The 25497-nt window shown below is 46.4% G+C and overlaps 1 protein-coding gene across 1 annotated transcript in view; it reads left to right on the top strand.

Annotated features, from left to right (window-relative positions):
• The window catches only part of fmn1 (formin 1), a gene marked incomplete at its 5' end in the record, with an annotated part of 81030 nt that overhangs the window by 35814 nt on the left and 19719 nt on the right, over positions 1-25497 (top strand). Inside the window, 6 exons of the mRNA XM_084314211.1 lie at positions 719-1406; positions 2528-2630; positions 19874-19935; positions 20306-20976; positions 22844-22985; positions 23677-23764. Of these exons, the coding sequence (XP_084170337.1) occupies positions 719-1406; positions 2528-2630; positions 19874-19935; positions 20306-20976; positions 22844-22985; positions 23677-23764 (1754 nt within the window). The remainder of the gene's footprint in view (positions 1-718; positions 1407-2527; positions 2631-19873; positions 19936-20305; positions 20977-22843; positions 22986-23676; positions 23765-25497) is intronic.

Genomic DNA, 25497 nt, shown 5'->3' with positions numbered 1-25497 from the left:
AGACACCGGACTTTAGTTTGAGAGAAGAGAATTCTGATACAGACCAGAGCGGTCGGAGCGGGTGGGCAGACAACCTTTGTCAATCTGTGGTCAGAGGCGGACCTAATGACGGCATAAACAATAACAACAAAGACACAGGACAGAGTACTGACAAAACAGAGGACTTATTGGATGAATGCGTCTTAGACAAATCCACAGAATCCAGAATTCAGAAAATCTCAACTGAAAATGAAAATATGTACATGGTCTTACCAGCCAGTAATAATCAGGATGAGACCAAAGACCTCAACCAGGAACCACCAATATATTATATAAGTTCAGAACATCACAATGAGAACACACTCATGTGTAACAGGGGAGAAATCCCCAGAGACAATGGATGCTCTAGCCCAAACTCATCATCCGATACGAGTACCGAAGAGTATGTGGTCTTTGACCCTGATCTCTCAGTAAAGTTTGGGAGGTCTGCTAGTGGACTCACCAACAACACCAGAGGTCTGGTGATAAATCTCACCACAACGGTACCTGCTTCTGAAGAACCGGTTAGAGCATCAGAAACATTGACTTCGGAACAGGCTGAGGAGAGAAGCAGTGAGACGTTTCACTGTACACAGCAGGATGAAGATGAGGAGGGTGAAGAAGAGGATGAGTGGACGGTTATGTTCCCAGACAGTTCCTATGAAACAGGTCCCATAGCCCACGTCTCCCGACTCTCCAGATCCTGCAGCAACATCTCGTCCTCTAACTTATCCTATTCCAGCTGGTCTCCAACTGGATCCTCCAAGGCAACCTTCTTCCCGGGTTCCCCGACAGACAAGTCCGCCCAGCTCCCTGCCCTGTTCAGTGGCCTGAGAGTCCTCAGGGAGGGGGTAACGGGACCAGGGCACGACACTGTGGCCCAGATCAGACCTCGGTCTTGGAGAGCGAGGAGGGCAATCTCCCTCGAGCCCGAGAAGAGGCGAGGAGATTCCACGCTTCAGACTGAGCCGAAGGGAGGCCTCATGAGCCAAATTTCCCAGTTCCTGAACAGGGAAAAGAAAGAAGAAGAGAGTAAATATGAAGAAAGGGGGGAGACAGACACAGAGTCAGAGGGAGAGAGTGGTGATATGAAGGAAGAGGATGAGAATGACGATAGTCGAGTGAGAGAGAGGGAAGACGTGAGGGGAGAAATGGAGGAACCCACAGACCCCTCAGAGTCTACAACGCCTCCTGTCTCCAGTGCAGAGACAGCCTTTGATGCCTTCAAAGCCTTCTTCACTCCCAAGCCTTTAAAGAAGGATCCAACAGACAAGCTGGACCTGGAGGCAATGAGGAAGAGGTTAAAGAACGACAGAGAAGTTCTGAGAGGCATCTTTGACAGAACCTCCAATAAGACTTCAGTGAAGAAAAGCCTCTCAGTTGGCAAAGTATGCAATGTATTATGATGTGTGGAATCTGCACAGCAGCACTTTCTTTGGTGACTTTGAATAGTGTTCTAGTATAAAACTATTTTGCCCATGTCATTAACTCATTGAGCGCCATGCTCTTTCCCCATCTGTACTGCCTGGCACCACCTTTTTTTTGACAATTTTCACGATATTTCACGATCATTGCGGAGCTATTGTATATTCTATATTATAGCTATGGAGACAATAGTATGGCTCATTTGACAAGCACTATCTATAGTCCAACATGTAAAAAAGCGTTTTACCAGTAGTGCTGAGTCCAACATAGTCCAACATCATAGTCTGGTGGAAATGCACCTTATCATCCATAATCATCCATATAATCCGTTTTGTCTTCTTCTTCATAATATCCAATAGTTCGCTCTAGGCGATCGCGATTGTCGAACGTGTCCTGCTCACTGCTGCTCGCAACGAGTACCTAGTTGTTTGGGGGCTGTGGGGCTGGTAATAAGCTGGCCCATGCATGTTCATAAGGTAGGCGATACTGGCACCTGGCGAGATTCGATCGTCATTGCAATTCCAACATAGGCAGATGTGCCAGGGAGCTCCGGCTGAGTGTTTAGAACAGGGAGTATAGTCGGGTTTGGCGCTCAACCGCTGGCGGCGAAAGCCGACTATGGTCGGGTATGGCGCTGAATGAGTTAAAGGAACACGCCAACTTTTTGGGAAATTTGCTTATTTACCATATACCCTGGAGTTAGACAAGCAGATGCATACCCTTTTCTTATCTGTGCATGCATTAGGCTTAGGGAACAGCCGTACCGTTAGCCTAGCTTAGCATCATTCACTGGAAGTAGGTGTGCCAGTGTAGCCTAGTTCCCAACAGTCACGAAATACACTCCAAATACAACTCCAAAACTGGCACACCTACTTCCAGTGAATGACGCTAAGCTAGGCTAACGGTGCGGCTGTTACAGAAAAGGGTATGTATCTGCTTGTCTAACTCCAGGGTAGATGGCAAATAAGCGAATTTCCCAAAAAGTTGGCGTGTTCCTTTAACACTGTTGTGTTTCACAGGATTCAACATCTTCTATTAATGTTTTAGTAAAGACTTTCTTCTATTATTCTGTATCGCCCCCCAGTTAGAGGCAAGTGAGGGAGAGGAGCGGACTCCTGGGCGTCTACACGCCATCTGGCCCCCGGAGGAGAAGGAGGGGAAGATTGGACTGAAGTACACAGAAGCAGGTATATCAACACAATAGTTATTAGGGTGGGCTACCGTTCACATTGGAACCGATACCGGTACCTGTGAATCGATACCGGTACCCAACGGTACCTTTTTTCTGTACTTTAGTCTAACAATTTTTTATCTACCTCAGTTGTAAATAATTTGTCCAAACTTCAAATGATTTATTATCATTATTATTTATTTAGAACAATTTGTTAATATATATATAATATTGCAGTGAGAGTTGTCTGCATCTAGCTTTGTAAAGTGTAACCACACTTCTTCTGACCGTTTTCGGCTTGCCATTGCCCCTACTGCTTTGTTGTTGAATCAAGTCAAATCCTACGTAAGCGTGTATTGTGCGCGTGAACGTTGACGTGAACGTGCGGCACACTTCGTACACGTGGTAAACGAAACGTTGACGTCATCAGACTTTTTTTTTATATATTTTTTAACAGTACCGAAATGTGGCACCGGTGGATCTCACGTGAATTGGTACTCGGTAGTATACCGATGTGATTCGGTCAATACCCTTAAAAGTACCGGATTCGGTAACCATCCGTAATGGTTATACAAAAATATATGAACATAAACGTTATACAAACATTTATTTTTTTGTAAAATCTTATTACAAAATCAATCATTATTCCTATGCAAATATTGAATAGGGGGGGGGGGTAATTGTTTCCAAAGCATTCAATTAGCAATGTTTGTAATGATTTGTATGAGATAATTTGTATTGTATTGAGTAATTCCAGAATGATATTATTTTAGTGGTGGGACGATACGAGTAACTCATACTGTGACGATATTTGGCTGTTGATAGCGATAATATGACGATACATGTCATAATCAATATATTGCAAGAAATTTCATCAAGAAGAAAGAAATTCCCATAAAAAAGCAAAAAACAGGAATAAAGTATGTATTTATTCACAGAATTGACATGAAAGCTTACTGCTCACAAACTGACCAATTGTACATGAAACAATGTACAACAAATTGCATAGTGTCTCATTAACACACACTGACCATAACTTGATTATTATTAACAAATAAAACTCTTGACTTGACTATAAATTGTGCCCCCAACAGAGAATGTGTTTTTTTCAGTCTGTTCACCTCATTCCAATCATTTTTATTGCAGTAAAATATATATATATTTACTTGGCGTCACTGTATTGATATAATATCGGCACACAAAATATAACAATATATTGTAGGATACATTTTTACCCCATGAAAACCACTGCAGTCATATCTGTATGGCCAAAAGCACAGAGAGAGAGATGTTTACTTTAGCCAGAACAGTAAAGAAGGAGGCAGTGTTTACTCTTTTGTATCTTGTGATTGTTGTACAGTACAATAGTACGCTCTAATGGTAAAGTAAATATACCTCCACCCTGTGTGTGCGTGTGTGTGTGTGTGTGTGTGTGTGTGCGTGCGTGTGTGTTTGTGTGTGTACACAGCAGAGGGCTAGCCATCACATTATGTCCTGATAACTTACAGTATGCCAAAGGTTACAGGAAGTCCCACGGTGGTGGACTGGACAGTACGCGTGTAGCTTATTGCCAGAGGAAGAGTGCAAGAATGCTTCCGCATTCGTCACCGCACGCCAGTACGGTAATGCGCCTTTCCTTTCGCCCCGCTCAGACAAATGCATGTAGTACATTGCAACACAACGCAGCATTTCCGCGTACATTGCAACGAATCACTTGGAGTTTGAAAGTGATATCAGAAGAAACGACTCAACCTCGGCTGTCTTTAACTATGAGTGAACACAACGCATTGTAACGTTAACGCAGCTGTCAACTGTACTTTACTATGGAATACATGTATTATTATCGCGACGCGTCGTCACAGACTAAACAGTGTTCTGGATTTTCCTACAATGGATTATTGATTGTAAATTGAACCCTTGCACTGAAGAACCATTATGAATCTGTGTTAGAAAATGTTTTGGATCTAAATCACTTGGAGTTTGAAAGTGATATCAGAAGAAACTACTCAACCTCGGCTGTCTTTAACTATGAGTGAACACAACACTCTAACTTACCATGTTTAGATAATGAAGTACTCAACCTCTACTTGTCTACTGTCTGACTGAACACAACACTCTAACTGTAGGAAAATCCAGAACACTGTGTAGTCTGTGACGACACGTCGCGATAATAATACATGTATTCCATAGTAAAGTACAGTTGACAGCTGCGTTAACGTTACAATGCGTTGTGTTCACTCATAGTTAAAGACAGCCGAGGTTGAGTAGTTTCTTCTGATATCACTTTCAAACTCCAAGTGATTTAGATCCAAAACATTTTCTAACACAGATTCATAATGGTTCTTCAGTGCTGCAAGGGTTCAATTTACAATCAATAATCCATTGTAGGAAAATCCAGAACACTGTTTAGTCTGTGACGACGCGTCGCGATAATAATACATGTATTCCATAGTAAAGTACAGTTGACAGCTGCGTTAACGTTACAATGCGTTGTGTTCACTCATAGTTAAAGACAGCCGAGGTTGAGTAGTTTCTTCTGATATCACTTTCAAACTCCAAGTGATTCGTTGCAATGTACGCGGAAATGCTGCGTTGTGTTGCAATGTACTACATGCATTTGTCTGAGCGGGGCGAAAGGAAAGGCGCATTACCGTACTGGCGTGCGGTGACGAATGCGGAAGCATTCTTGCACTCTTCCGCTGGCAATAAGCTACATGCGGACAGTACAGCTTCCAGCTGGTTTATTTACCTGTAGAATCTGAATACTCAAAAGATTTGAGCTATGGGAAGACTGAGGGGCGAATTCACAAAGGGATTGCGCTGCTTTCTCTGATGCTAAGCCAGCGCAAATAGCTCTGAAACACAGCTTGCTATTCACAGAGGAGGCGCAACGGGTGAAATGAGGTGGTAACTGCGTTCCATCAGCATTGCGTCAAGGTGCTATTAGCACCGCACAATCCATTCTTTGTGAATTCACCCCTGAGTGTGTTTCAGCCGGTGCCATCTAGTAAACGGTACAGGTTAGACTACAGGTGTTAGGGCCCGGACCAACAGGCTCAGGCACAGTTTTTCCCCCCAGGCAGTAACATGAAGAAATAACGGCCTGCTGCCTCTCTGCCCACTACCCACTCACGGTACTATACCATAACTTCATTATTGATTATAGATTGATTGATTATTAAATTGTGTATTACAATTTAGTGCTATTTATCGTGTTTCTTCTGCCACTTGCACACATTACACCCATAGTGTGATTATTATATTATAACTTGGTGGTATACTTTATCATTGTTTCGGCTGCTACTTTGCACAAACGTCCAGACTGTGATTGTAATTCTTACCACAAACTGTACACCCATCATGCTGTGAGTGTTAGGTTATCGTCTAGAACTACCGTATCTTTGTTTCACACACCCACACTGTGATTATTGTAAATGTTGTATTGTAAATTAGTGTATTGCAAATTAGAGCTATTTTAATGGGTTTCTGCTGCTATTTTGTATGCTATTTCTTTTTTTTAAACTTAAATTTTTATTTTCATTTTTTCAACAACATACATAGACAACATTCATAGACAATACACAGTACATAAATTAAAACAAATAGACAACAAATTAGTAAAGAAAAAGTGTGACATGGGTCCTTCGGTCCATTCTACATTTGCATTATTTATTTACATTTTTATTCATTTCCTTGTATCCTTTTCAAACCTCTGTGATGTTGTTACTTCCCCTCCTGTATTCTTCCCGTTTTCCCCATTTCCATTCAAACTTTTCTTCTTGCAGCCTCAGCAGATGTGTGATTCTCTCCATTTCCTGTATCCCCTCTACCAACTCTATCCATTGATCCTTTGTCGGCTTGTATGCTATTTCTATAACGTTTTCTGTTGATGTCGCTGCTGCAAGGCTGAGGAGAACAGTACAGTACAGTACAGTACAATGAATCTAAACATGTAGCTACAATATATGCAATATGAGTTTTAAAAAGGTAAAAAGTTCAAAGACTAATTCATAATAATAGTAACTTTATTTATATAGCATCTTTCATACATGGATTGCAGCTCAAAGTGCTTCACAGCAAATAGCATAAAATGAACATGGGCATACAATTAGCATACAGTTGACAGAATAAAAGCAATGCATAAAGTGCAGACATAAGAATAGGTATAAAAGACAATAAAAGTAGTGCAATGTAGAAAAGTGCAGACATAAGAATCGGCATAAAATAAGTACAATAAGTACAGTGTTGGCGACGGGAGTGCCACCCCCACGGGCCACCCCATCTCCCCCGGTCCCGGTGACCTTGCCACCACGAGGAAACCAGCGAACTCCACGCTCTCACCCCCAAACTCTATGAAGGAATGACACGTCATGCGCCCCAGGACCTGCAGCCACACCAAAGGAGCCACGCAGTAAGGCAACGACTCCAAACACTCAAGTAGACAGCAGACAGACACAACAGTGGTCAAATGAGAAGACACACAGCACCACGGAACGGTCCAAGACGACACCGGGCCCCCCCCCGAAACACAGCAGAAGCCGTAGTGAGCCCCCCACGCAAGGAATCCCCAAAACGCCAACGAACAGAGGGAGCCCAGCGATGAAAACCAACCAAAATCCATCAAAGCACATGCAAGAGACCAGCGCCCAACTCCAGGAAAGGCCCAGCCAAAGCCATAGGCACCATAGGCTCCAACCAAACCCCCCCCAGAGCTGAACACCAGCCTCCCGCACGTGCCCCGATGAACCCCGGCCAGTCCCCACCACTGAACTCCCCCAACCCACCGACACCTCAGGGACCCCCCGCATGAAGAACCCCCCACAGCACCCCGGGACACCCCGAAACACAGCAGAAGCCGTAGCGAGCCCCCCACACAAGGAATCCCCAAAACGCCAGCGAACCGAGGGAGCCCAACGATGAACCAACCAAAATCCATCAAAGCACATGCAAGAGACCAGCGCCCAACTCCAGGAAAGGCCCAGCCAAAGCCATAGCTCTCATTTACAGTACAATCATGTCTTCAAATGTTATCCATATGAAATAAGACAATAAAGCTATTAATTCATTTAAAAGCTAGTTTACAAAGGTACGTTTTGAGCTGTTTTTTTTTTAAAGTGTCAACCGAGTCTGCTGTCTAATATTGATTTTGCTTGGCTTTTGCTGTAGATAAACTTGATTACTTTTGGAGATCTACTGCCATCTTGTGGAATAATTCATATGGTTCAACAAGTGTGTCCTTCAATACTGGCCTTGAATGCCTCTTTTATTGAGAGAGCATGAACTATTTATTTATTTATGTAGCAAATATATATTGATAATTTTCTCCTTTTCCACATGCACATGGTATCTCACACATATCCAAAAAACTGTTTTGCACACATCAATTTAGTTACTGACAGTTATTGAGAGTAAATTAGTTTGAATATGGCCACTAGTGATATCATTGTTGAATCCTTGCGCTCCATGAAATTACTTAGATGAAAAAATACCAATACCTTGTCTTATAGGAGCACTCATTCAAGGGTACTACGACTATGCTTGCACCTCATGGTACCAAAGCACCTCAAAGGCACTAAAAAACAAATTACAAACATCTCAAAACAAGCTAGTCAGACTACTACTTGACCTGACTCCTAGAACCCACCTCACCCCTGCCCACTTTGACAACCTAGGATGGCTTAGAGTAGACGACAGAGTACAGCAACTTGCAATGGGCCTGGTCTACAAGATACACTACGCGACCAAGGTACCCATGTACATGTCAAAATACTTCCCAAAGGTCAGTGAATACCACGATCACAACACCAGAGGGAGCTCCACAAATCATGTAAAACCCAGATTCGGCTCAAACAAGGGACTAAACACGTTTCGCAATTATGCCACATCAATGCGGAACGCCCTGCCTAAAGCTGTAAAGGAATGTGAATCACTACCCACCTTCAAAAACACTCTCAAAAAACACCTACGTGAGACTGCAATTCGAAACTGGCCCCTACAAATGTCCTAACCTAGTTGTACAGTAAATGACCAAGTAAGGCTTTGTCAACATTCCAATGTACAGTGTAAAATGTGTATGTGTCCCCTACCCAACCCCCCCCCCCCCCCCCCCCCCCCCCCACCTCCAATGTACAGCCCTCACCCAACCCACCCAACCCCACCCCACCAACCTCCTCCAATGTACAGTTTCTACGTCAAATGTATATACACTCCTTTTCTGGACACTTTTGTATCACAAACAGTACTGTATTTGCAAATCTGATATGTCATAAATGTATAGATGTAGCAGTACTGTCTATCTGTATGTCATGTATGTCATATATGTTATGATGAATTGAAAATGGGGGACCCTGGTGGAAACAAGACGAAAGTCTTTCTCTGGTCTGCATCCCCTTAACAATTGTATGTATTGAGATGTACTGTACTGTACCCATGTTATGGTTTGACACCGACCCCAAACGCAACGACACAAGAGAGTTGGATTCAGAGTTGCCAAATACAAGGGCTTGTTTATTTGGTGACTAGAATAAGTGAAACAGGGAAAGCAGGTCAACAAGAACAGTTACAATGAACAAGGGGCAAAGTTCTGCTGCTCTGCAGCTTCTCCCGGAAGGGTAGTCTTGGGAAGCAGGAGCAGACCTCTGTACCGCTCTGCAGACTCTCACGGCGGACCTCTCAGATGTTGTGCAAGACCGAGAGAGGGAGAGAGGGAACGGGTCAGTGACAGAGCAGACTTGAAACGAGCTGGAGGACAGGGTGTTATATTCTTCGTGTTAAACAACACAGTGATGTGCAATATTCCAAAAACAGCCCAAGTGATTATCTTCATGTAAGCACACAGTGAGCAAAAATCCAAACACCGTCCAAATGTGAAATACTATCTTCGTGTAAACACACAGTGAGCAAAAATCCAAACACAGTCCAAATGTGAAAACAATATCTTCGTGTAAATACACAGTGAGCAAAAATCCAACACAGTCCAAAAGTGAAATAATATCTTCGTGTAAATACACAGTGGGAGGTGGAAGATCCCGAAATATTATTCCATAAAGGAAAGGGCAAAAACGATAATGGCTGGGTGAGTGACTGTCTGACAAAAAGGTGGTAGACTTCAGTGTAAAGGTTACACACGAAAATAGGAAATAGGTCAAGACAGTCAATCTAGAAAAACTCACCCAGACGAGCTGCGTAAAGGAACAGGAACAAACAGTGGAGGCGAGCGCGCGCCACGGAGCAGGTATCCAAGCGAAGGCTTCTAGGAATTTCCTGGAGAATAGCACAGTGAAACAGAAGCAACGGGGAAAAACATCCAGCGAACAAATCAAGACGAACCAACAACTTAGGGTGGGGAAACGGGGTATAAATAATGAGGGATCGATTGATTGAAAGGCAGTGACAGCTGGGGAATGTGATTGAAAAGCGTGGGGAAGTGAGGGAACCAATCAGCGACGTCTCAGATGACGTCAGCGGGGAGAAACGTGTGAACGAGGGAATTGAAATACTTGACAGAAAAAATGAATGAAAACAAAGCGAGGGTGGTTAAAGGAACAGAACGAGTGAGAAGGCAAGGACAGAAACCTCACAGTACCCCCCCCTCAACGGGAGCCGCCCGGCGACCAGGCCGACCCGGCTCGTCAGGATGGGCCCGATGGAAGTCGGTGATCAAGCCGGGATCCACGATGAGCTGCCGGGAGACCCAGCTACGCTCCTCAGGACCGTAACCCTCCCAGTCCACCAGGTATTGGAATCCCCGGCCCCGCCGACGAACGCCCATCAACCGGCGGACCTGCCACTGGGGGTGACCATCCACTAGCACAGGAGGCGGTGGATCAGGAGCCGGAGGCATAAGGGGACTGAGGGAGACGGGCTTAACCCGGGAGACATGGAACACGGGGTGGATGTGCATGGATGCAGGAAGCTTCAGGCGCAGGGCCGCCGGACTGAGAACCTTCAGGACCTCGAAAGGACCGACGAAGCGAGGGTTGAGCTTCTTGGCCGAGGACCGTAGCGGGAGGTCCTTCGCGGAGAGCCACACCCTCTGCCCAGGGCGGTAAGTCGGCGCGGGAACCCGGCGCCGGTCGGCACCACGACAGGCGCGCTCAGATGTCCGGAGCAGCGCGGTCCTGGTGATCTCCCAAACGCGACGGCAGCGGTCGAGGTGGACCTGCACGGAGGGAACTGCCACTTCCGTCTCCAGTGCGGGAAAAAGAGGGGGCTGGTAGCCTAGGGAGGCCTCAAAGGGGGAGAGGCCGGTGGCGGAACTGACCATTGAGTTGATCGAGTATTCAACCCAGGGAAGGAAACGACTCCAGGATGCCGGCCTCTCGGCTGCCACACACCGAAGAGCAGACTCCACGCTCTGGTTCATCCTCTCCGTCTGCCCGTTTGTCTGGGGATGGTAGCCGGAGGAGAGACTGACCGTTGCCCCCAATCCCTTGCAGAAAGCCCGCCAAACCTGGGAGGTGAACTGGGGCCCCCGGTCAGAGACGATGTCCTGGGGGAAACCGTGAAGGCGGAACACGTGGTGCGTCAGGAGGTCCGCCGTCTCGGCTGCTGAGGGAAGCTTGGAGAGGGCCACGAGGTGGACCCCCTTGCTGAATCGATCCACCACGGTCAGAAGGCAGGTGTTCCCCTGGGAGGAGGGTAGTCCAGTGACGAAGTCGAGCGCCACATGTGACCACGGACGGCTTGGAACGGGAAGTGGCTGCAAGAGCCCGGAGGGTGCCTGGTGAGAGGCCTTGCTGCGGGCACAGACCGCGCAGGCCAATACGAACTCCTTGACGTCGTTTCGCATGGTGGGCCACCAGAAACGACGAGCCAGGAAGGAGAACGTGCGATGGACGCCTGGGTGGCAGGCGAACCGGCTGGTATGGCCCCACAGCAGTACCTGGGACCGGACAGAGTCAGGGACGAAGAGACGGCTCCTAGGGACGTTGCTTGGAGCACGTTGGAAGCGTAGGGCACGCCTCACCACACCCTCGATGCCCAAGGTGATGGCTCCAACCACTCGGGCCTCCGGGATGATGGGAGATGGGTCCTCAAAGGGTGGAGCCCCCTTGGAGTGCATCCGGGACAGGGAGTCGGCCTTCGTGTTGCGGGAACCGGGGCGGAAGGTCAGCGAGAAGTCGAACCGACTGAGGAAACTGGCCCATCTCGCCTGCCGACCGTTGAGGCGCCTGGAAGCGCGGATGAACGTTAGGTTCTTGTGGTCCGTCCAGATGGTAAAAGGCTCCTCGGCACCCTCTAGCCAATGACGCCACTCCTCCAGAGCCGCCACGACCGCCAGTAGCTCCCGATTGCCGGTGTCGTAGTTCCTCTCGGCGGGGAGGAAGCGACGCGAGTAGAAGGCGCAAGGATGTACCTTCTGGTCGGAAGGAGAACGCTGGGATAGGACAGCGCCCAGGCCAGAATCCGAGGCGTCCACCTCCACGATGAACTGTCTCTTGGGGTCAGGGTGGAGCAGGATAGGAGCGGAAGTGAACCTTCTCTTGAGGGAGCGGAACGCAGCGCATGCCGCTGGGGACCAGTCGAACGGCAGAGCGGGGGAGGTCAGCTTGGTAAGAGGCTCCGCCACTTGGCTGTAGTTCCGGATGAACCTTCGGTAGAAGTTTGCGAACCCGAGGAAACTCTGTAGCTCCTTCCGAGTGGTGGGTTCCGGCCAATCCTCCACAGCCTGGATCTTGCGAGGATCCGCTCGGGTCAAGCCCTTCTCCACGATGAAGCCCAGGTAGTCGACGGAGTTGGAGTGGAAACGGCACTTCTCCGCCTTGACGAAGAGCCGATTGTGGAGGAGGCGCTCCAGCACCCGGCGGACATGCAGGATGTGTTCCTCGAGGGTCCTGGAAAAGATAAGAATGTCGTCCAGGTACACCACCACGAACACCTCCAGCATGTCACGGAGGACATCGTTCATGAGTGCCTGGAATACCGCCGGGGCGTTGGTGAGACCGAACGGCATCACAAGGTACTCATAGTGGCCCCTGGGGGTCTTGAAGGCGGTCTTCCATTCATCGCCCTCACGGATACGGACAAGATGATAGGCACTTCGGAGATCCAGCTTGGTGAAGAACGAGGCCTGGGTCAGTGGCTCGAAGGTGGAGCTCATGAGAGGTAGGGGGTATTTGTTCTTGATGGTGATCTCGTTGAGCTGACGATAGTCGATGCAGGGTCGCAGGTCCCCATCCTTCTTTCCAACAAAGAAGAACCCGGCCGCCACCGGGGAGGAGGAAGGCCGAATGAGTCCTGCTTCCAATGACTCAGAGATGTAGAGATCCATCACCTTCTTCTCCGGGGCAGTCAGACTGTAGAGGCGGCTGCCGGGAAGGGGAGCCCCTTGGCGGAGGTTGATGGCGCAGTCATAGGGGCGGTGAGGTGGAAGGGACTGAGCCCTGGTCTTACTGAATACCTCCATGAGGTCGTGGTACTCGGGAGGAACGGACGAGGGATCCGGGGGCAACTCACCAGCCGGTCTCCGGGGCGGGGGACAAGACGCCGCCTGTAGACAGCGGGCGTGACAGGAGGAGCTCCAGCCCCTGATGGTACCGGAGGCCCAGGCGATGTGGGGCTCGTGCAGCGCGAGCCAGGGCCTACCCAGGACCACCGGGACAAGGGGGGATTGGGTAATGAGGAACTGGATCCTCTCTACGTGGTTCCCAGCAATGGTCAGCAAGACTGGGCCGGTCCGTTGAGAGATGTCGGCCAGGCGGTGTTGGTCCAACGAAAAGATCTCCAAGGGCCTCACAAGGGCCTCAAGAGGTATGTTGGCTTGGGTGGCAAACTCGAAGTCGAGGAAGTTCTCGTCTGCCCCTGAGTCGATGAGGGCCTCCACCGTGGCACGTTGGTCCCCCCAGGCCAGGGTGACGCTCAACAGATGGTCAGGTGGTGCGCGGCGCTGGGAATGGGAAAAACGGCTCACCAGGATCTCCCGGGGTCTTGGTGAGCCCGATCTTTTGGCCGGATAGGGCAGTCGGCGAGAAAGTGTCCCGTACCTCCGCAGTAGAGGCAGAGATCGGACCTGAGCCTTGCCTGACGCACCACCTGGCTCAGACGAGAGCGTCCCAGTGGTATGGGTTCCTCCTCGCGCACCGGACGGGGAAGCCTGTTACCATCAGTAGTGTTGGGAACGGGGCGTCCAGGAGTCCGGGGTGCTTCAGGAGGTGGCAGTCGGGTCCTCTCGCGCCTTCTCTCCAGGAGGCGTCCGTCAATACGGATGACAAGGCTAAACAGCTCCTCGAGGGAGTCGGGCACCTCCCTGGTAGCGAGCTGGTCCCGGACTGCGTCACTGAGCCCCCTAATGAAGGTTAGGCGAAGAGCAGGTTCGTTCCATCCACTCTCCACCGCCGCCAGTCGGAACTCCATGACATAGTCAGTCACCCTGCTGCTCCCTTGTTGGAAGGTCCCCAACCGGGCTCCAGGGTCCAGACCTCGGGCTGGATGATGGAACACTCTGCGGAGCTCCGCCACGAAGTCTGGGTAGGAGAACAAAAAATCTGCTTCCATTGCCCAGGAGGAAGTGACCCACTGGGCAGCATGGCCTGAAAGTAGGTTGGTTATATAAGCCACTCGGGACCCATGAGCAGAAAAACGGCTTGGTTGATGACGGAAAACCAACTCACATTGCATGATGAATGTGGCACACTCCTCGGGATTACCGTCGAACAGCCGTGGGACGGAGAGAAGGGGTTCCCGAGGAGCGAGATCTGCTGGGGCTGCGGGGAATGTTCCTGAAGGGTGTGAGAGATGAAAAGAATTAACGGCGTCGCCCAGCGAGTTAAGCTGGGCGAGAATCTCGGACTGTTGTCCCGCCATAGCGGCCATTGAACCCTGCATAGGCAGGACCTGGTCCCTGAGGTCCTGCACCGCAGCCGCAGCCCGCTCTAGTTGGAGACCATGATCCCTGGTCAACTCGACTTGAAATGCAAGTGCGGTTCTGACCCCCTCTGTGTCGGCTGGGGTCGTCATGGTTGGTTCGTAATGTTATGGTTTGACACCGACCCCAAACGCAACGACACAAGAGAGTTGGATTCAGAGTTGCCAAATACAAGGGCTTGTTTATTTGGTGACTAGAATAAGTGAAACAGGGAAAGCAGGTCAACAAGAACAGTTACAATGAACAAGGGGCAAAGTTCTGCTGCTCTGCAGCTTCTCCCGGAAGGGTAGTCTTGGGAAGCAGGAGCAGACCTCTGTACCGCTCTGCAGACTCTCACGGCGGACCTCTCAGATGTTGTGCAAGACCGAGAGAGGGAGAGAGGGAACGGGTCAGTGACAGAGCAGACTTGAAACGAGCTGGAGGACAGGGTGTTATATTCTTCGTGTTAAACAACACAGTGATGTGCAATATTCCAAAAACAGCCCAAGTGATTATCTTCATGTAAGCACACAGTGAGCAAAAATCCAAACACCGTCCAAATGTGAAATACTATCTTCGTGTAAACACACAGTGAGCAAAAATCCAAACACAGTCCAAATGTGAAAACAATATCTTCGTGTAAATACACAGTGAGCAAAAATCCAACACAGTCCAAAAGTGAAATAATATCTTCGTGTAAATACACAGTGGGAGGTGGAAGATCCCGAAATATTATTCCATAAAGGAAAGGGCAAAAACGATAATGGCTGGGTGAGTGACTGTCTGACAAAAAGGTGGTAGACTTCAGTGTAAAGGTTACACACGAAAATAGGAAATAGGTCAAGACAGTCAATCTAGAAAAACTCACCCAGACGAGCTGCGTAAAGGAACAGGAACAAACAGTGGAGGCGAGCGCGCGCCACGGAGCAGGTATCCAAGCGAAGGCTTCTAGGAATTTCCTGGAGAATAGCACAGTGAAACAGAAGCAACGGGGAAAAACATCCAGCGAACAAATCAAGACGAACCAACAACTTAGGGTGGGGAAACGGGGTATAAATAATGAGGGATCGATTGATTGAAAGGCAGTGACAGCTGGGGAATGTGATTGAAAAGCGTGGGGAAGTGAGGGAACCAATCAGCGACGTCTCAGATGACGTCAGCGGGGAGAAACGTGTGAACGAGGGAATTGAAATACTTGACAGAAAAAATGAATGAAAACAAAGCGAGGGTGGTTAAAGGAACAGAACGAGTGAGAAGGCAAGGACAGAAACCTCACACCATTCTGCAATCTGTTAATAAACTTTTCAATCAATCAATCAATCAATAGATCGGTGATGCAGCCTTTGTCAACTACGCCCCAAAACTTTGGAACAAACTGCCCAAAAACATCAGGGAAGCTAAATATCTTCAAAAGACAGCTTAAAACTCAGGCATTTAAATTATATCAGGGAGGCCAACTCTTCAAATGTTAATATTTTGGATAGTTTTAATGCAGGTAATATTTAGGATAATTTAATTAATGTTAATTAAATAATTAATGTTTCTGAATTAAGATTGCCCGGCATGTTGAAAGATACGTAGCAGTAGATGTAGATAGATGTAGCAGTACTGTCGTGTATGTCATATATGTCCTGATGAATTGAAAATGGGGGACCATGATGTAAACAAGACGAAATTCTTTCTCTGGTCTACAACCCCTTAACAATTGTATGTATTGAGCTGTACTGTACTGTACCCATTCTGCAATCTGTTAATACACTTTTCAATCAATCAATCAAGCAATCAATCAAACGTACGACACCATAAAGATAAAATATACGTTTCTGAATTAAGAGTGCCCGGCATGTTGAAAGATACGTACGACACTATAAAGATAAAATATACGTTTCTGAATTAAGAGTGCCCGGCATGTTGAAAGATACGTATGACACTATAAAGATAAAATATACGTTTCTGAATTAAGAGTGCCCGGCATGTTGAAAGATACGTACGACACTATAAAGATCAAATATACGTTTCTGAATTAAGAGTGCCCGGCATGTTGAAAGATACGTGTGACACTATAAAGATAATATAGAAGAAACTAATTATCAGGATTTTGGCTACACTATTTTTATTCTGCCTATTTTATGCACTTCCTGTCAAAGTATGTGTCAGTTACGGTATATGCTCATTTTATCTTACTGTGCCGCCTAGACTCATTATCCATCAACTCTGTGATTATTGTATTGTAAATGAGAGCTATTTTATTTTATTGCACTGCACTATTGCATCATTTACTCTGTCTATTCTATTTGACTAACTATTGTATTGCACTGCACTATTTTACTCACAAACCGTAAACAAAGAGGCCTATTAACACATTGAGTGCCACACCCCTTCCGTGCCGCCCATTAAACCCATGTAAATGTAGTTGTAGTTTGTAGAGCTAAACCTATATTTTATAGTATAGCTATGGGTCTAATAACGCCCTCGAGTCTGAGCTGCTTCTGGTCAACTTGCAAAAAACAGATTATTTTTTCATCCGTACATTTCCGTTTTGAATATGAACATAGTCCGGCCGCTTCTGAGCAATTCCAGGGAAAAGACACGAAAACAGCGTTTTTGTGTAATTCAATAAACACGTTGTCACCTTTCGCCAGATTATCGGATCTTCCTGAAATCAACGATAGATCATCACTATTATCCTTCGTCGTGCACGCATGCAATGTGATTTAGACCGGCGCCCCCCCCCCCCCCCCCCCCCCCCCTGCAACCCAACGGCAAACAGCCATACACATAAAACACAGATAGCTTCAATAGCTGTAGAAATAAATATCAGATCAGATCAACGCAAGCTTTCATATATGGCAGGGGTCGGGAACCTATGGCTCGCAAGCCATATATGGCTCTTCTGGTGACAGCATATGGCTCCCAGACATTTTTGAGTAAAAAAAAAAATACTTGTGATATTTCTTAATAATACTGTGTCATTTTAAAGTAAACAGAAATTAGTTTTGAAGATACAGCTAATAGTATCTGTAGCTGAAGATATAGCGAGCAGAGCTGGCGAGGGAACACAAGTGGACAGAAATTAAAAATCTTCAACCTGAAGACCAGCTGATTCTTAAAACTTGGAACGAGCTTCCTGTGACATACCACACAATGCAGCGTGAGTATTGCCGTATTGACCATGTTTGGCTCTACATATGCATATGGGCAGTCATTCTCGCATATGAGGAACATTAAGACCAACCTACGCTCACGTTTAACTGATGGAAGCCTCAACGCCTGCATGAAGCTCAACCTCAGCACGTATGAACCAGATTACAAGGCCATCAGCAAAACCATGCAGCACCAGAAGTCGCATTAAAAGTAAGACATATTTAATTTATTATACGTTAAAAATACTATATGGCTCTCAATGAAATATATTTAGAAATATTTGGCTTTTATGGCTCTCCCAGTCAAAAAGGTTCCTGACCCCTGATATATGGTGTCCTTACCTGGTCTCTGAAGTAATGCAAAAAAAAGAATCCAATAATCTCATCGCCATTCCAGTTATCCACAGCGATCCTGTCTCCGACGTTGTTGGGCATTGCAGTTCAACGGGCAGGCGGGGTCAGTAGTCCAAACCATCCCTACAAGCGTGTGTTTTGCCGGAGTGTTTAGGACCCGCCCCCACGCCGCAGCTCGGTAGGGAAAATAAACGAACCCGTTTCTAACGGGGTGCAATAATGCCGGAAGGCGTTAGAGGGCGGTATAAGACCGTCTGCCAGCTCAGACACACTCAGAACAGTATGCACAAGGTGCCCCGCTGAATTATGAATGGCAATAGCTAATAAAATACTGTGACAGAAACGTAGATCTACGTTTCCGGCACTCAACGATCGGGCGACAGAACCGTAGATCTACGTTTTTGGCAAACAATAATAATAATAATAATGGATTGGATTTATATAGCGCTCTTCTCTGACTGACTGTTGCTCTGACTCAGAGCGCTTCACAGAGTCCATTATTCGTTCATACACAGTCATACCGGTGGTGGTAAGCTACAATTGCAGCCAGAGCTGCCCTGAGGCAGACTCACGGAAGCGTGGCGAATAATCAACGCCTACGGCCCCTCCGACCACCATCAACATTCATTCACATGCATACACATTCATACGAGGCAAGTAGGTTAAGTGTCTTGCCCAAGGACACAACGGCAATGGGATGGACATGGGCTTGAGCGGGATTCAAACCACCAACCCTTCGATCATTGGACGCCCCGCTCTACCCCTGAGCCACACCGCCCCACAATGTGTTAAGATGTAAGATCATAATATGAAAAACCATGTGATTTAATGCTTTATTCCTTATCTTGACCTTGTCTATTTAGCTGCTATCTATTTTATGCTCGTTTTATACTTATTTTATGTCTGCACATCATGCATTGATCTGCCAATTTTGTGCTCATGTCTTTTTTTACTGCTATGAAGCACTTTGAGCTGCAATTCTTTTATGAAAGGTGCTATACAAATAACGTTTATTATTCTTATTATTATTATCAATTAATTGAGCTGTAATTAACACAGGGATTTAACGTCCCCAATGACATCACTGGTGGCCATATTGAAACTAATTTAATCTCAATAACTGTCTAAAGGAATGTGTGCAAAACCTTAAGCTGTTTCCCTGCAGGTGGTCAGATAGCCCCTTTCGTGACTGTGATGCACCGAGTGAATCCACAGTCACTCTCAGCTACGCCGCGACCAGGCTAAAAAGAAACTACCAAGCGTGATCTGGGGGCTCGGGGTGGGTCAAAAATATATCAGATATGAATTTCAAAGATACCCAGCGTACAATATGGGTTTAACACAGCTTTACAGTGGGGTCTGGAAGCTCGGAGTTGCTAATAAACAGTTTAAATCATTGTTACAAAACGAGTGGTACTTACAGAGCGAGCCGTCTATTTCCGCCATTGGTGTCACCGCGCATGCGCACCAGGCAGCCAAATGCTTCCAGACCCCACTGTAAAGCTGTGTTAAACCCATATTGTACACTGGGTATCTATGAAATTCATATCTGATATATTTTTGACCCACCCCGAGTCCCCCGATCACGCTTGGTAGTTTCTTTTTAGCCTGGTCGCGGCGTAGCTGAGAGTGACTGTGGATTCACTCGGTGCATCACAGTCACGAAAGGGGCTAGTGGTCAGATGGACTTGTACAAAACACAAGAGTGGGAACTGACTTGCATAGACTTGTGTGAGTTGTGAAAGCATCATTTTCTGTTGCAGTACCCTGAGACATATACAGTACATCTCTCCTCTCTCACTCCCCTTTTCCCTTCCCTTCTCTTCTCTTCCCTTCCCTTCTCTTCTCTTCTCTTCCCTTCCCTTCTCTTCTCTTCCCTTCCCTTCTCTTATTTTCTGTTCAACCCTCCCTCCTCAGAACACCAGGCTGCCCTCCTGCAGCTAAAGAGAGAATGCAACGAGGAAGTGGAGAAGTTACAGGTGTGTGTGTGTGAAGTAGTGTGAATTCTAAAGCCTAACTGTGAATTGAAAAATATATTTTCTTGACCTTCTTTGCATGGTCTCATGGAACTCCATAGCCCTGGAGAGGAATCAAATGTAATGCATTTGTGAATAGGATTGGACATTCTTCTTCTTCTTCTTCTTCTTCTTCTTCTTCTTCTTCTTCTTCTTCTTCTTCTTCTTCTTCTTCTTCTTCTTCTTCTTCTTCTTCTTCTTCTTCTTCTTCTTCTTCTTCTTCTTCTTCTTCTTCTTCTTCTTCTTCTTCTTCTTCTTCTTCTTCTTCTTCTTACTATCATTGATTTATATGTTTCTTCATCTCTATGATTGTTCTAACTGACACTACCTTTAGGAGGACTATGGCCAGGAGCTGTCCAGAGTGAGGGTGGAGAATGAAGACTCTGTCTACCACCTCCAGGCCGTCTTGGCCCGGCTCCAGGCTGAGCTCTCCCAACCCCGCAGGGATCTCCGTGATGTCGGCGTATCCACAAGCGATGACTTTGTACGCAGAGCCTCCCGCACGGTGTGCATCCAGACGGACCGAGAGACCTTCATCATGACCGCCGGGAGTGAGGAGGCCTCTCGAAGCCCCGAGCCCCAAAACGTGACTAAGAAACTCGACTTGGCCTCCATCAGCCTTAGCCTGGCCGGAGAGAGGGAAGAGATATCCCTCTCCTCCCCGTGCCCCTCTCCTCCTCTCCCTTGGGAACGTCTGTCACGGGCATCACCAGCAGCACCACCACCTCCCCAGATCCCATCATCAGCCGACATACCCGCTCCACTCCCTCCTCCCCCATCCCCCCCACCTCCTTCTGTTCCAAACCACACAGAGGTCTCTCCGCCTCCGCCACCACCTCCTCCTCCCCCGCCACTGCCACCGACACACATGCCAGGCATGGCTCCCCCACCACCGCCTCCCCCTCCCCCTCCAATGCTGGACAAAGCTCCCAGGAAGCAGACCGTGGAGCCATCCTGTTGCATGAAACCTCTCTACTGGAACAGAATACAGATCCAAGACAGCAAGTAGGTTGACAGCCCCGGGCTAACTCTATAGGGATACATTGTCAACGATGAGAAGTGTAAAGGTCTTTAAAATCCCCAGGAAGTGATGATAGTGCTGCTAGTATCAACTTTTCCTCCTCAGTCTGGCTGGCTGCCTCTTGTTGCCGAGCGGAGCGCTGCACCCGTGCTCTGCTCGACGCATTAAAAAGGTTGTCGTTGTGCTCAGCGGAAGCCGTCGGAAATAATTGGAGCACAGACAGCGATATCCTTGTCAATTTGTATCTGAAAGGGCCATTAGTCCTGAGTCAATCAACTAGAGAACATTTACATCTCTGTACATTTAGATCACTGATTGGGACTTTAACCCTTTCACTGCCACACGACAAAGGGTTAACCCTTTCACGACCAAGTTAACCCTTTCACTACCACAGCCGTCTGTAGTGTGGTAGTGAAAGGGTTAAATCATTGCAACGTACAATAATACAATTAACGCTTAATACAAATGTACAGCCACTCAGCCAGTGATTTATTTGTGTTGTACTATTCCTCTTATAATAGAAATAATATGCAAAATGACAAATCACAAATCATGCTCTACATGATTACATACATGATTATGTATATGTTCAGCTCACACACAGTGTAAGCTTGATTTGAGCTGAGTTAGTTACTAGCTCATGTTCAGTTACTGGTGATGAATAAATACTCGACTAGCTTGCAGCCGGATAGCTTCCTACTGAACGCACAGAGAGGAAAGTGGTATCTATCTTCTCATCTGACTCTGTAGAAGACGATACGCGCATTTCCCATAATGTTGGTGTGTTCCTTTAAGTGTTTAAACTTGTGCTTCTCGTTTATATGTGCGCAATAAGATCCATGCTTTGCAGACCATTTCCTATAACACACGCTGGGTGGCTTACAGATTAGATGCCACTGCCAGTTTCCCACCATCAGAGACCAAGACTAGGTCCAGACCGGAGGTGTGTTTGCTGGCTTGCTCCTGTCCCACTGAAAGCTGAACCGCTGTTTGAAAGGCCACCTCATCTCTCAGAACTCAAAACATCCACGTTACGTTGTGTTATGCAGCCAAGCATGCGCTTCAGCCAACCACAGTCTCCTGCTGTATGTGTGGCTCTCTCCGGTTCAAACATAGTCTGAGAAAATAGTTCCACCCGCCAAAGTGAAAAAAAACAATTGGCACAATTTTTAACAGTATTATACTCTGTCACATTCTAAGCAGTATTCTCAAGCATAACTAACTTAGGCCACGTTCACACTGCAAGCCTTAGTGCTCAGTTTAGATTTATTGCTCAGATCCGATTTTTTCTGTTTGGCTGTTCACATTATTCTTTAAATGTGGCCAATATCAGATTTCAGTGTGAACTGGTCATGTTCCTTAACTTACCCGAAGATGGACGTAATAAATTGTGACAAATGTCAATCTAGAGTGATGTAAAAGTCGCATTAAAGTCGCATGACTGTTCACACTGAGGTCGCATTGTAAAAGATCAGACCTGTATCTGATTTAGGACCACATGGACTTGGCCCAAATCTGAATTGAAAAGATCAGATTCAATGTGATTTGTGCTTGTTCACACTGTCATAAAAAAACAGATCTGAGCAAAAAAAAGATTTGGGCCACTTTCGCCTACAGTGTGAACATAGCCTTAGGCCCACATACTCAACTGAAGTCACTTTCAACACAGAAATCTGTTCACCGACACCATGGCTTTATTGATCCCAAATCTAGAGTTGAATAAAGCTAAACTGAGCCGATAAACTTAAACGACTCATCAAATCTAACTAGCACACGTGAACTCAATATTTGTCTATAGTATTCCTCTACTACCCGAATTACAACTTCTGTCTCTCTGTCACTGTTCCTTAGCAACAAGACCCTGTGGAACTCTTTAGAGGAGCCGAACATCATCAACGCAGATGAGTTTGAGGACCTTTTCGCCAAGGCCACCACACACACCAGGTCCAAGCCTCTGTCAGAGGCCTACGAGAGGAAGGCCAAAGCCAAGAAGGTTATATCATCTGCTAGAACAGTAGTGCATCGTTTGTCCACTAGAGGGGGGGATGATGCCGAGGACTCTAACCAAGACTGGGTCATACGTGTCTGTGGGATATAGGGCAAGACTTGATTTGTAATTGTTGGCTGCTGACATAATACGTATCCGTTTCCCAGCATCAGACACTAAGCTCCAGACACAGGGAGACAGTGCTGTAATTCCATTACGTATTTGGAGACTCAACATTTGGAGCGAGAACTATCGTTTTTTGCTCCAGGAGATTTGACTAGATGAAGGGATAATTGCATCAGTCCCTTGGGGTTTTCCACCAGTAGTATCCAAGATACATAGGCCACGTCGTCCTATACTTACAGCTCTGCTTGCAAATGTGCAAGTAGTGCTTTAAAACAACAGCATATGGCGTTCATTGTTCTGCCCTTCTCTTCTCTCGACAACTGACCTTCCACTAATGGGTCCCTAATGGTCAGTGGCAGGGTTACACATTTACAACCGTAGCATGTACAACCCCGCTCAGCGGTAGTCATGGTAACAGTGTTTCTGTGTGTGTGTGTGTGTGTGTGGTTGTGTGTGTGTGTGTGTGTGTGTGTGTGTGTGTGTGTGTGTGTGTGTGTGTGTGTGTGTGTGTGTGTGTGTGTGTGTGTGTGTGTGTGTGTGTGTGTGTGTGTGTGTGTGTGTGTGTGTCCAGATCATTAAGCTGTTGGATGGTAAACGTTCCCAGGCCGTAGGCATCCTGATCTCAAGTCTCCACCTGGAGATGAAAGACATACAGCAAGGTTAGTTGGTAGATGCCTGCTAAATACCTCACTATATAATATTTATATATATTTAATTATTTAACCTTGAATCATACTGATATTCCTACTAAGGCTGTCCTCAATCGAATCAAAATCTGAATCAGAAAGGTCTTTATTGCCAAGTGACATGCACATACAAGTCATTTGTTTTGGTCATTTGGTACAACATTAACAGACAATTAAGGTAGAATAAAATTAAATGGAATATATCAACTAAATTAAAACTAAACAACTAAAGACATTCTTATTTAACTAATAGTCGTAGTCATGCAGAAGGGCCTCTTTAAATCTAGAGCTTACCACAGAGGTGCTCATCATTTAAAATCTAGTGCTTACCAGAGATGTTTATCATTTTAAATCTAGTTATTGCCAGAGACGTGCTTATCATTATCATTTAAAATCTAGTGCTTACCAGAGATGTTTATCATTTTAAATCTAGTTATTGCCAGAGACGTGCTTATCATTATCATTTAAAATCTAGTACTTACCAGAGATGTTTATCATTTTAAATCTAGTTATTGCCAGAGACATGCTTATCAATTTTCAGGAAATAACTTATTCAGCATGGAAGATAGCAGGAAAATGACTAATCAATTTTAAAAGGCTTGGTCGACTAAGACCAAACCGAGTGATTGATGGACTAAGATGGGGCAGCCCAACTCCATAGCGTTTTGTATTGGACTTAAAACACTGACGTCCAACATGAACTGTGTTGCTGGTGATTTTAAAGTTAAGCACTATAAATGTACCACAGTGTCAGCTTAAAGAAACCTACAGAGAGACAATCTGAATTGCTAATATTTTAAGTCTGGTTTCTGTGGTGGACATACTGTAGGACAAGGAAATGTTTTGCCTCACTGCATCTGAGGTCCTCATGTGAAACTCTTCATGTGAAACTCTTCACGTGAAACTCTTCATGTGAAACTTCATGTGAAACTCTTCACGTGAAACCCTTCATGTGAAACTCTTCATGTGAAACTCTTCATGTGAAACTCTTCACGTGAAACTCTTCATCTGAAACTCTTCATCTGAAACTCTTGAATGAATGAATGAATGAATGAATGAATGAATGAAAACTTTATTAACAGATTGCAGAATGGGTACAGTGCAGTACAGCTCAATACATACAATTGTTAAGGGGATGCAGACCAGAGAAAGACTTTCGTCTTGTTTCCACCAGGGTCCCCCATTTCCAATTCATCGTAACATATATGACATACATGACATACAGATAGACAGTACTGCTACATCTATACATTTATGACATACCAGATTTGCAATTACAGTACTGTATTTGTGATACAAAAAGAGTCCAGAAAGAAAAGAGTATATACATTAGGCGTAGAAACTGTACATTGGATTGGGTAGGTGGGGGTGGGACTGTACATTGGAGGTGGTTGGGGGGGGGGGGGGGGGTAGGAGTGGGGGGGGGGGTTGGGTAGGAGGGGTGGGGGACACTGTATAACTGTACAAACAACACTGTACATTGGATTATGGGACTGTACATTGGACTGTACATTGGAGGTGGTTGGGTGGGTGGGGGGGGGGTGGGTAGGAGGGGTGGGTGGGGGACACTGTACAACTGTACAAACAACACTGTACATTGGATTATTGACAAGACCATACTTGGTAATTTACTGTACATTGGCGGGGGTTGTGTTCGGACATTTACAGGGGCCAGTTTCGAGTTGCAGTCTCCCTTAGGTGTTTTT

Source organism: Notolepis coatsorum, assembly GCF_963971535.1.
Source record: "Notolepis coatsorum genome assembly, chromosome: 5".
Classification (NCBI taxonomy): Eukaryota; Metazoa; Chordata; class Actinopteri; order Aulopiformes; family Paralepididae; genus Notolepis; species Notolepis coatsorum.
Note: the sequence above shows the minus strand (reverse complement) of the source record. Positions and strands in the feature narration are given on the sequence as shown.